Source organism: Elgaria multicarinata, chromosome 1 (genome assembly GCF_023053635.1).
Source record: "Elgaria multicarinata webbii isolate HBS135686 ecotype San Diego chromosome 1, rElgMul1.1.pri, whole genome shotgun sequence".
In the NCBI taxonomy this organism is placed as follows: Eukaryota; Metazoa; Chordata; class Lepidosauria; order Squamata; family Anguidae; genus Elgaria; species Elgaria multicarinata.
In genome coordinates this window covers 55,395,211-55,407,770 of record NC_086171.1, presented here as the reverse complement: position 1 = coordinate 55,407,770, position 12,560 = coordinate 55,395,211, and the positions used below count along the sequence as shown (strand labels likewise).

The window sequence follows — 12,560 nt, the reverse complement described above, 5'->3', positions numbered from 1 at the left end:
AAATGACAGGTGCAATTAATTTCTTTCAGAACGCATTTCAAAAGAGAAAACCACACACTCAGCCTGTAATCCGATAAACTCACACTGGAATTTGTTCAATGAGACATACCCAAAGCAATTGTCACAAAAGGGAATGGGAAACCTTTGACTATGTAGCTTAGACCCAATTCTTATAACTGCAAATATTCACATGGCTTGTTAAGGTTTCTTTTCAGTAAATTAAAAATGGTACGATATTACAAATTAGAACCATTAACATACCAATTTATATTTGCAACCCTGTGCAAAGTGACATGTTCAAAAATTCGACTGAAATCAACGGGACTTACATATGCATAAATGCACAGGATTGTGGCCATTACTTCTTCACAGTTTCATTTCATTATATATTAATTTTATAATAAACATTTTCAATATATTTTCAAAGGCTGCTGTGGTTGCAGTGTAATGGATTATTGACCCATTCCTTTCCCTAAATTATTAATTTTTTTGCACAATTATACTTCAGTTTAGTTTAACATTCAGGCTTCTTGCTCATCAAGCTCTTGTCTGTTCTTTGCAACGTAATTTGTAAGTTCTAGCCAGCAAATTTACAGCTAGCCTCATTATATGTTTGGAGTTACTTGTCACTGAGCATAAAATATTCATTTCACACCTTAAATGCTGTAATACTACTTAATAGCAGTGTCAGGTCTGCCAACTATTAAAAGCCAGAGCTTTTCTTCTTCTTTAATATACTGTATGACCTAGCTCTATCATTTTCACTTTCTAATTGTAACAATAAATTAATACTGCGCGCTGCAATAAAGGCTGGCTCTGAGGTTTTTAAAAAAACAGTTTAGCGTTATTTTAGCATAGTTCTTTACAATGTACTTTCAAAACACAATTATTATTCAGTGATCTTGTAACCAAGATACTCTCATAAGACATCTTAGAGCTATAACACCTAACTATGTGACAATTGGCAGAAAAGAGGTAGGGGAGAAAAACTCTGTTTTCTGATTCTCCGGAAACTCAAGTCGAATTTGACATTAGTGATACTTATCAAGTGCTAAAAGACCTACTGTCATACTAACAAAATTCAATAGGTGTTGTTGTGTCCTGTCAGTCAATCAGTTCAGTGGTCTAGAAAAAAAGAAGAAGCCACTAGTAAAAGGGGATGGTTTAATGAGGAGGGCCAGGATCTCTTCTGGATCCTCCCAGAGTGCAGGACACGGAATAACGGGCTCAAGTTAAAGGAAGCCAGATTCCAGCTGGACATCAGGAAAAAATTCCTGACTGTTAGAGCAGTACGACAATGGAATCAGTTACCTAGGGAGGTTGTGGGCTCTCCCACACTAGAGTCATTCAAGAGGCAGCTGGACAACCATCTGTCAGGGATGCTTTAGGGTGGATTCCTGCATTGAGCAGGGGATTGGACTCGAAGGCCTTGTAGGCCCCTTCCAACTCTGCTATTCTATGATTCTATGACTGGGCAGAATAGAGAAGATGGTAAAAGTGGTGGATGGAGTTGCTGCTTGATAAAGTGCTCAGTTAAAATGACACCCAATAGCTTATATTTGTAAGGAAAACAAGGTACAAAAGGTGCCCTGTCCCCCTAGAAACTTGGCAACTAGAGAGTGAGGGTCAAAATGTTTTAAAGATGCAAATACCAACAACTGATAATTAACAGGATCAGAGCAATCACAGAGAAGGTGTTTAATCCTTTCTTCCCTTGCTTGGTCCTGAGGAAAAATCCTTTTCGCAATCTAGTATTTGCTTTGTGGGAAAATACCCAATTGGCACCATTTTCTTTCCTAACTTCCAAAAAAGATTTACCTCAGAATCACAGCACAGTTGGAAAAGATTATGTTCCTCCCTCTATGACTGCTCTAATCCTGTTCATAACACCAAGTTTGGTTTTTGCATTTTTTAAAAAACCTGCACGCTAAATGCCAAGCTACATTTAAAAATTGAATCAAGTTTGGCCCTGAGTATCTATCGCCCACCAGAAGAGCCCCATTCCCATTGATTCAGAAGTTTGAAAATGAGCTGAAGACTGGAAATTTACTGCTTTTTCCTTGTTAGGGAGACCATGCTAACTGGAGCAGTGAATGTTATCATTCAGAATTCCAAGTCTCCCCCCCTCCTCCTCTCAACTCTACTCACTTGACCCTGCACCGGACTCCGGGATCTGTCAATTCCAATGTTCCTTCCCCCTCTGACAAAGAGTGAATTCCCAGGGGTGGGGATGATAATCTCGGAGGCTGGGCCTCCTGTCTAATAAACTCTTGGGAAGATTCCATCTTGACTCCTGGAGAGGCTTGGAGAATTTCCACCCCTGCTTCCTGTCTTGTCTATCTGTCTGTCTGTCTTCCTTCCTTCCTTCTGGCTCCAAGATACACACCAGGGAGACTGGGCCTGATCCTGACAGTTATCCTACCTTCCTCCGTCCTATTTGTTTTAAAATTAGAAATGTTTCGTACTAATAGATCAGCAAAAGGAAAATCTTCTCAGCTCAATATTTTGGACTAACCTAACCTGAAAGCCCATGAGATGACAACCCCTGATAAAGAAAATGAAGAGCTACTCTAGGGTATCCTTTTAGAGCTAAAGTATAGTGACATTTTTTTTAAAAAAAGCAGGCAACTAGTTCATTGACTCTAAATAGACTCTAAATAGCTTTTAAGAAATCTGTCAAACGTACATAGGTTCAGAACCAGCTAACAGCAAGCATTTTGCTAATGAAGACCAAATAACTACATCTCTAGTTAATCGTATCGACTTTTGTATTTTGGAGTCGCCTCACCTGAATAAAAGGTATCCATGATTAAAGTTAGCAAGAGTATTGCTTTTGAAACTTTGGGGTCACTCTTTTCTTACTGGGAAGCTTATCCAAAAGTTATCTGAAGAACGTTTAGAGATCAAGGAAGCTACTGAATTAATCAAGTCTATGTTGTTCTCACAGAAAACTTGTAATATGCAGAGCTTTGCTCAATGTCAATGTAACTAAAATCTGCTGCAATTCTGTTAATAGTTTCATGTCCATGAATTTTTCTACTATTAAAATTAATTTCTCCTCAAACACTTTAAAGCACATTTACTCAACAAAAACAACAGGTACCCAACTCTGAAGAGATTCATGCCAAGGCTCCATCTCCAAGCAAACTAAGCCTTGTGATCCTTGAGCAAAAGGCCCAAAGTGTTTGCAAACAATTGTAAGTCTTTCTGAAAGCACCAAAGTTCAATAGGTGGAAATAATATTGAATAACCACAGCTGTGGAAGTGTGTCTGATATATGGAAGAACAAAATAAAGGTGTCTGTATAGGTGAGGCAACTACCAGACAAATGTGGGGTATGTGTGTTTGTTTTAAACAATGTTCATTGTTTAGCAAACTGCTCCTAAAACATTTGAAATCTAAATTGATCCAGTTTATTAATTGTGCTTTAAAAAAAGAAAAGAAAAGAAAAAGGTAATCCCAATAGGATATATTACAAGATTCAGCCCTGCTTGGGCATGTCTTTGTTGTCTACCCAATACATAAGGTGGCCAGGTATTAATGACAATTCCAGAGTGAAAATCTGAGACAGTCACAAGGAATGGAAGGTCTGCATGAATGATGGTGATTAATGGGGATCCAAATAATATTAGTTCCAGTTTTATTATGCAGCTCAGTTAAAATATTTGAAGTTCATGGACATTGTCAGGTAAAGGGGCCTGCAAAGAAATTGGTCTCTGTAATGTTTTATATGGTCTAACTATATGATTATCAATAAACTGTTCAATGTTTTTTATTGATTAGTTTATTCATTTATTGTATTTCTATACTGCCCAATAGCTTAATCTTTCTAGGCAGTTCACAAAAAATATTGTCAAACATGATTTCTCATGCTTACGAACTGGAGTCTTGAACAAAGGCCCACAGCTGAAGCTTATGAATAAAAGGTCCTCATATGTTCAGACAAAACACTTTTTTAAAATATATAAACAATCACAAAGATTTTATCACAACTTGTAGCAATGGTGATCTCCTTGATCTGTTTTTAAGCTGTGGGTTCAAAACGAAAGTTTTTAAATGTCTTCTTCATTCATTTTATTCAAAGTTTCACCAAACAGCAAATGCAAAATAAACTGCAATAGAATACATATTGAATAAATTCAAGACTTAGGCTGCGTTCAGACAACACAATAGTTAATGGTGGGTTAAAAGTCAACTCCACGTTGATTATCGAGGGGGTACTCACCACACGGCACGTTTATAATCAACTGTGGTGTGGATCAAGGCCAGTGTAGAGTTGACTATTAGTCAACACTGTGTTTGATTGACACATTCCCCACCCTCTCTCCCCCTTCTGTCCTCCTGCTGGTATCCCATCAGCCATTGCGCGTTATGCTGGCTGGATTAGAGTGTCAATTCGTTAATTTGGTCGTTCTTGCCAGGGGACTCTGTAGTCACCGAAAATAACCAACGGTGTGCAACAAAATCGTCAATGGTGCCCAACACATGACATGATAACCAATGATAGTTCAATTAATCAACACTGCACAGTGTTGATTATTTGCTTTCATTACTTCAGCCAAATAACCAACCGTGGTGTGAAAAAGTCCTGACAGACAACACAATAACCAACCATTGACTATTTAACCCGCCGCTGACTATCGTGCTGTCCGAATCCAGTCATACAGTGTTCTTTCTGCTTTTAAGAATGTAAATATAAGTAAAGCTATCCAGCCAGAAACAAGAGAAACTCTCACCTATATGAAAGAAATGTTCCATCAGAATCCGAAATATGATGCATTCTTCCATTCTCATTTGACACATCTGGGAAGATAAACACGAGAAATTTTAGAACGTTGATTTAGAGTGGTGTGAATATTGGATATATAGAAGTTCCAGACCTTTGCACAATAACACTATGTCAAGGCAGCACAATCACTCAACCTGGAAACATCTGTAACACTCTTTACCACCAGGAACTCTTATGAGCTGCACAAAGATTTTGCTGTAGGCACTATATAGAAGAAGCAGTATTTCAGTTAGTTATTACATTTCTATACCATCCAAAGCCCTCTGGGGAATTCACAAAACAAAACTTAAAACCATGAACTACAGTAAAATAGTAAAGCAAAAGTTAATGCCTTAAGTATAAAACCAAAGTAAAAACCAGGGTGAAGGCTAGCAGCAGTGCACTAAGCAATTTTTAAATGGACTAAACAGCTTGGGAAAATAAAACGGTCTTTACCTGGTGAAAAAAGCACAAAGTAGGTGTCAGCAAGCCTCTCTGGAGGTGGCATTCCAAAACTGAGATGCCACCACTGAAAAGGCCCTTTCCTTTAAGCCGCCTGCCTCACTTCATTTGGCAGGAGCACTCAGAGAAGAGCCACTGAAGATGTTCTTAGGGTCCACAGAAGTATATGAGAAGGAACTGAGCCTTCCACGCAGTCTTTTGGTACTTCTGCAATTCTCTGGATCAGGCCAAATTATATTTAGAAAGGTTTATTCTTGAACTTTAATAAAAGTTAATAGTTCTAAGTTCCTCTTATTATTAGGAAAGTCACATTTTTTAGTAAGGCCATTGTTATTTTTTCCAAATTCTACAGTTTCCCAATTCAAATTAATGATTATGTGAATAGTGAATTTCCAAATTTAAATTAGAAAGAACTATTGAAGAATGATTGTTGATGCATGATTGCTCCTTGATGCATGATAGTTACTTGATGACAGCAGCAGCATGTGATCTTTTGCATGTATTAATCAGCCATCATAGATAACGCACGCGTGCACGCACACACACACACACGTAGTATAGTATTGCAGCCTTAATATCCTATTTCTCTTTAATCTCTGTGCTGGATTCTTGATCACCCCTTTAGCTGATAAGTAGCTACTGATTATTTTTTTCTGCTAAGAATATAAGGGCTGGTTCACACATCCATGACCAATGAAATTTAATCGAGAAAGTGAGTTTCATACTGTAATATTTCTCAAATATTATAGATATAGGATACATTGGTCCTCATCAATGAGAACTTAAAGTGGTCTACTAAAATGCAGGAAGGAAAACTATGTTTCTGGTTTGCCAAATCTGTAGCGAAGAAGGCCTGGATCTGGGCAATACCTTGGTAGAAGATTGCCTGTGTTTCTCATGTATGGTGCTCTGATTGCCAATTAATACAGCAAAGACAGTCTTCCTTCTCCACGCAAACCTAGCCCTCTGGAACAGGATCACATATGGAAATGTACTGTGCATAATTATTACTCATATGTTCACTTTGCAAAGAATTCTCCAATCATGGTGGTAGTTGCTTAGAAGCGCTACAATCATGGGGAATTATTTGAATAAAAGTGTGTAGCATAGATGCAAACAAGACATTTCTCCATATATTTTTGTGTTTAGATATGGGATCATGTATAAAAAGAGAATAAGACAAGAAGAGACATTCATTCATCCTTCCTAATAATAGATATGGAATATAAACATACAGTCCAAAACTAGATATGATGACTCTTTATAGTGGTCATATCTAGTTAAGACAGATTATAGGACGAAAGGGGATTTTGCTTCAAATAATAAAACGTTTAACAGTTCAAACTTGTACCTTTCACAAACCAAAACTAAAAAGACATATTACTGCTTAGAAATTAGAAATGTATTAAGTTATATATCATCATGGTTTCTGCTCTAAAGACATAAAGGGTGCAATCCTATGCATGTTTAGACTGAAAGTCCTACGACAGCATTCCCTAGTAAATCATAAACCAATATGTATAATTTGTGATCTCAGAGAAAAAAAAGTAATAGAGAAGAATTTGCTTACATTATGAAGTTGAGAACTGCAATAGCATATTTTAAGAAGTACTACATACCTTTATTTTAGCATATTTAAAGCTTAATAATTTAATGATTTATTCAGTTTTAATTTATACCTTCAAAACACTCTGAGATGCCACTGGAGATCATAACAGTGGTCCTGGTTAAGTCAAATAATAATTAGAGCTTTCACTTTAAAGATGAGATTATTTTTAATTATTGAGTGAAGTACTTGAGGTACCATACTTATATAATTACACTACTCATTAAATGGTTATTGAAAGCTGAAATGTAATGTTAATGACAGCTACCTATTTTTCTTTGCACACTTTGTAGATGACAGATCAGTCAAGAATACTGGTTTGCTCAAAATTTCTTGCAGCTGCAGTAGAGCTTTCAGGTGTAGAACAATTAGGCTGTGCTTATTTTAAAACTTTTTTTAAAAAAATGCTGTCTCAATTAAGCAGTATTTTTATAAAGTGCAGAAATAGTGAAGAAAATAAATTGGCATCGAAGATAGTAAAGAAGATCCTGATAAGTGGATATTTTTTCCTGTCTGTAGTGACAGTAGGCATAATATTCAAATGTGGTTGCTAATATATACTGCTCCTGAATGCTGACCTCTAGAAGAAAACTACTGCGGTCATAAGGTATACTACAAATTTAATTACCAACAATCTGGAAGACAGGATACACTATATTACTAGAAAACAGCATATTAGTTAATTCCAGAAACTAGCAAAAATAATAATATTTTACTCAAAAGAGAACATCCATATAAAACTAACATGCAATTTTAATAAAAAAAATATTGATGCAAACTATAGAAAGCATTGACATACAACAATATTCCATACACTGCACTATTCTATATGATTTTATCTATTTACATAATACTAATAAATGTAGCAGTAAATAGAACCTTGGTGAAACAGAGTTTAATGTAAAAAACAATGTCAAAGTAATTTCACCGTTTACAGACTGTTTCCCCATCATTTCAAAGGCAAGAATACAATATGAATTAAGCTTTTCTTTCTTGCTGTTAAAAACAGAGAAGTAAATTTATTTCCTTAACAGTATTAAAGAAAAGATTTCTGAGTTTTCTGTATGGGGAAAAGGCATTAAAGTTTAGAGAAAGGACCAACTGCTTTGTTCCTCCAATCCCCTAGCTGAAATTAATTATAGCAAATGTTTATGAAAACATCTGTTCCATACAGTTATAAATTCTTAATTTTAGCATGGACAATTTCAGGTTCCTTCTATTTTGAAGCAGTAAAGTCTAAGAATTATAGGGTTTACAGAGTATATACAGATTGCATTTCTGAACACCATACATGTGAAATCTGCAATGTTTTGAGAATTTCTGTAAGACAAACCCCACTCAAAATGGAAGGACTCTTTTAAGAAGGCTACAGCAAATCAAAATTTATCCATTTGATTAAATATAGGAATATGACTTAAAGGTTAAAAACTGAAAGAAAAACTTGAATTAGTTATGAAATTTACTTTTTGATAAATTATCCACTACAATGTACATATTTGAAGAACCTGTGTTGAATGCATTTTGATAGAGTTGATGGCTATCCAGTTGTTAAACAAGATAATACACTTGATATTGCCTGTACATGCCAACAGAGGGTGCTAGAGAGTTTAAGATCAATAAGCGCCTGTGCCATAAACACTCCTTTTGGACTTTTTACATAACACCCTTGCAACTACAGTGTTAAATTCAATTTACACCAACTAAGCTTTTAAAATGATTAAATGGAGCAAGCTTGAAGCAGTGTACAGAAACTGAATATAATGCCCTCAGCTAAAGAATTAAGTGCACTACACTTCTGATATTTATAAAATAATTATTAGGCTGCAAAATTTTAAGTACATTACACTCCAAGGAAGTTGCTGAAGTTTCCCAAAGTAAAAATGCAAAATATATTCAAGATTTTTTAAATAAAAAAATCTTTTTATACGATTACAATAATGTAGTCCGTAAAGGAAAGCTTTTGCTACTATTGAAGTTCAAATCTCTTTATCATTTTTGCTAATGGGAAAAGCAGGTAACAATGATGATCTACATAACCTTTATATTTTCAAGTTATGCAATGGTTGAAATTCTTCATGAAATAAATATGCATGTAATCAAGGGTTACGTATTTATGTTTTAAGTCAACTTTTCAATAAACAGTACATATCAGTATTAAATATAATTAGAGCTAGAAAAAGAAATCAGTGAAATTGAATAAGTTCCAAGTCTGCAAGCAAGAAAACTGTATAGAGTGATGGCATTATGTTTTGGAATTAGGAAACAAGGAGAGTTCCCTAGAAGTGAATCTCCCCAGCTCAGAATTTCCGAATCTATTACAAGTTGGGTTCAAAGCTGCTCTGAATCTCAGCCCTGGCACATATTAGGTTTGGGCACCAGTATCCACACCAGTCCTCCTCACTCACAGCAATCTTGCAGCAAACTTACTCTTCCCATTCAAAGTTACTGGATGGTAACCGAGGGGAGACACGGCCACAACTGCATTTAAACACCAGGTGCTGCCCTCCCTTTTTCCCTCTCCTCTTCTGGTGTGGCCAATTTTCTGCTTCTTCTGCTTTCAGAGTTCCCTGTTATGTCAAATGAGGTGGGGGGGGGGGGAGGGACAACTCTGATTGCTTTAAACTATGGTTTGTTAACAAGCTCAAATTATAAACCCTGGCTTGTTCAAACTAATTATAGTTCAACATCTCTATAGTTCAGACATAACTGGCAACTCTGGTTACTTTATTTATTTTATTTATTTATTGCATTTTTATACCACCCAATAGCCGAAGCTCTCTTTAAAAACAGATATGAAAGCTTCTAATTTCCTCATGGCGGTACCTGCGGGTGAGTGTGGGAGGGAGAACGCAGGGAACACAAGTTATGGGCTCATGCTGGGTCATTCATTCAATGCTAAACTGTAGTTTAGTACTACATCCAGACATGTCTTTAATCTTTGATTCTTCGGAGTATTTTATTTATTTATTTATTTATTTATTACATTTCTATACCGCCCAATAGCCGGAGCTCTCTGGGCGGTTCACAAAAATTAAAACCATTCATAATATAAAACAACAGTATAAAACCATAATATAAAATACAATAAAAAAGCTCAACCAGATAAAAACAGCAGCAATGCAAAATTACAATTTTAAAACACCATGTTAAAATGTATTTATAGATTGTTAAAATGTTGGGAGAATAAAAAGGTCTTCACCTGGCGTCTAAAAGCATATAATGTAGGTGCCAAGCGAACCTCCTTAGGGAGCTCATTTCACAGCCGGGGTGCCACAGCAGAGAAGGCCCTCCTCCTGGTAGCCACCTGCCTCACTTCCTTTGGCAGGGGTATTCCTTTGGCAGGGAGTATTACTTCCCATTCAAACTTCTACATAAAATTAGTGATGGATAAAATCCTCTGGGCTCATATATTGGGTTTAGGCTTACTGAACTCCACAGTTGCAAATTGGCTCCTGTCATTATACAGAATACCTGGCCAACCCTTCTGTCTGAAAGATTCCTCATACTATTAAGATTTTACCTTCCCAAGATGGCAACCTTCAAATATTGAATAAATGTCTTTACAAAATGCAAAACCTCTTAGGTCAAATTAAGATGAGTATCTGTAAAAGCAAATGATAAAACAGATTAAACTCACAATGAAAAGAAAACCCCAAATAAGAAGGAAACATTTCGAATCAACAAATGCAATCTCACACTAAAATCTCCAGCTAAAGGAGACAATACAGTCAAGAACAGTATTTTTTAAATTTTGGAATTATTCATGTTTGTATAATGTTTATCTCATTGTACACATGACTGAATTTTAGATATGATATTCATAACAATGTTTACACATTGAGTGAAATATTTATTTTTTACTGAATTGATATAGTAATAATATACCTTACATGTAAGTGTTCTATAAACAATGGGGGGTATTGGACCCTGTCTACTATGCAACTGAAGTTTAGCTGTAAGTAACTCTTGTATCAAATCGCCATACTGCTTTTTGAACCCAGGAGATTTTAAATGGTGATGTGCAGGCACGGAAGGGCCAGGTTTTGCAAGGGACATAAAGAAATGTGGGTGTGCATGGAAACAGTGACCTGGATCACTGCCTAAATTTGTAGCAGCTGAAGCTAGAAAAATTGCTAAGCGGGAAAGCAAAACTGACACATAGTAGTACAAAATGACAGCTTGTTTGACAGGAAGAAAAATATATATCTAAAACTGAGAAGCTCCTGAGACTTTGCAGACTTAGAAGAACTAACAAACTACAAGGGCAAACTGACACAGGTTTCTAGAAATGTTGAGTGAGTATTCTCATATACACACTAAAATCTGGAATTATTTGGATTAATAATTTGCTAAGGATTATTTTTTCTATTTTAGCAGGAATATCTAGAAAACATTGTTCTGACAGCTTCCTGTGAACCACAGTGTTCAATGGGTTGGATACAAAATAAGTTATCTGAACCTAAGGCCTAATCTACACCAAGCAGGATATTCCAAAAGGCAGGCGCCACACTACTGCTTTATAGCGGTATTGAAGTGCACTGACAACTGTTGGGGCCCATTGACACATACCATATACCACTTTCATACCGCTTTCATAGTGCAATATCCTGTTTGGTGTAGATTAGGCCCGTCCCACTGAAAACAATGAGACTTCACGCAGCAATCGTGATGCCCTCAGGTTGTTGTAGAAAGTGATTGGGCTGCATTGAGAGAGAATTAGTGGATCTGCTGGATCCCAAATTCCCTTTCTCTTCTAACCCAACCCTGGATTGGGCCCCTGAGACTGGAACAAGTATTGGGAAAAACACACACAGAAGAACTGCTGGGAGAGACTGACCACACTGAGCATGAGTAGCCTGCATGTCAGGGACCTGTGGTGAAAGGCACTGCTGTTACAGTGCTGATAGACTTCCCATTTTAACTAATGGCTGCACACACTGCAGGGTGGCAACAGTATGAGCACACTTGGCCAAGGGAATCTGGAGAATGAAAGGGCTCCGTTGAACGCTTATACTGTAGTATCTTGAGACTGTAATGCTCGAGAGTTTCAATGTGTTGGTTTCACAATAGCATGTACAGAAGAATGTAAAATGGTGAACACTATACTGCCTGCCTTGTTGAGATTTCTAATTGCTCTGTCGTGGTAGGCTATGGACTAAAACCTCAATTAAGTATTACCATCCAACTGTTTTTCTAATTACAAACCATTATGCTGCGACAATTTTATAGCTAAGATAGAAAAAAATATATGTGCAAACAACCAAAAATATTACTAAATAGTCAGAAAAGAAATACAAAATGCAGAGAACTTCTGAAGTTATTCACAATAGCAGCAGAATCCAAAGCTGGAAGAACTTCACCTCCCTCCTATTCTCATCCAGCCAGGAGGCTTCACAACCTCCCCGGCAACCATTCGTCTATCCCAATTGGTATCTAGCGCCACTCATTCAACAGGGCACAAATAGGGTTTGGCTTTCTGTGTTGGATGGAATGATGGTGATCTGAGTGTGGATGGACTTTCACTGTCTGGTGTGATTTTGGTTTACTGCGATCTGGAGATTCTGCAGAGGTGGGGGACCAATTAAGATGGTCTGTCAGAGTATACTAATGGATCCAAATGTTTTCCTGATAGTTCTTGGGGATTCTCCTGTCGCCTTGGCAGACAATTCTGTCAAAGCCCTGGCTAACCTCTGGAATGACGAAATGGAGGTCCTGTTCCTTCTT

The 12,560-nt window shown here is 36.8% G+C and overlaps 1 protein-coding gene across 5 annotated transcripts in view; it reads right to left on the bottom strand.

The window, feature by feature from the left end:
* The window catches only part of TBC1D5 (TBC1 domain family member 5), a 314,125-nt gene that overhangs the window by 164,269 nt on the left and 137,296 nt on the right, over positions 1–12,560 (bottom strand). For all 5 annotated transcript variants that reach the window (XM_063128520.1, XM_063128512.1, XM_063128544.1 and 2 more), the window contains exon 4: positions 4,737–4,803. In XM_063128520.1, the coding sequence (XP_062984590.1) occupies positions 4,737–4,803 (67 nt within the window). The remainder of the gene's footprint in view (positions 1–4,736; positions 4,804–12,560) is intronic.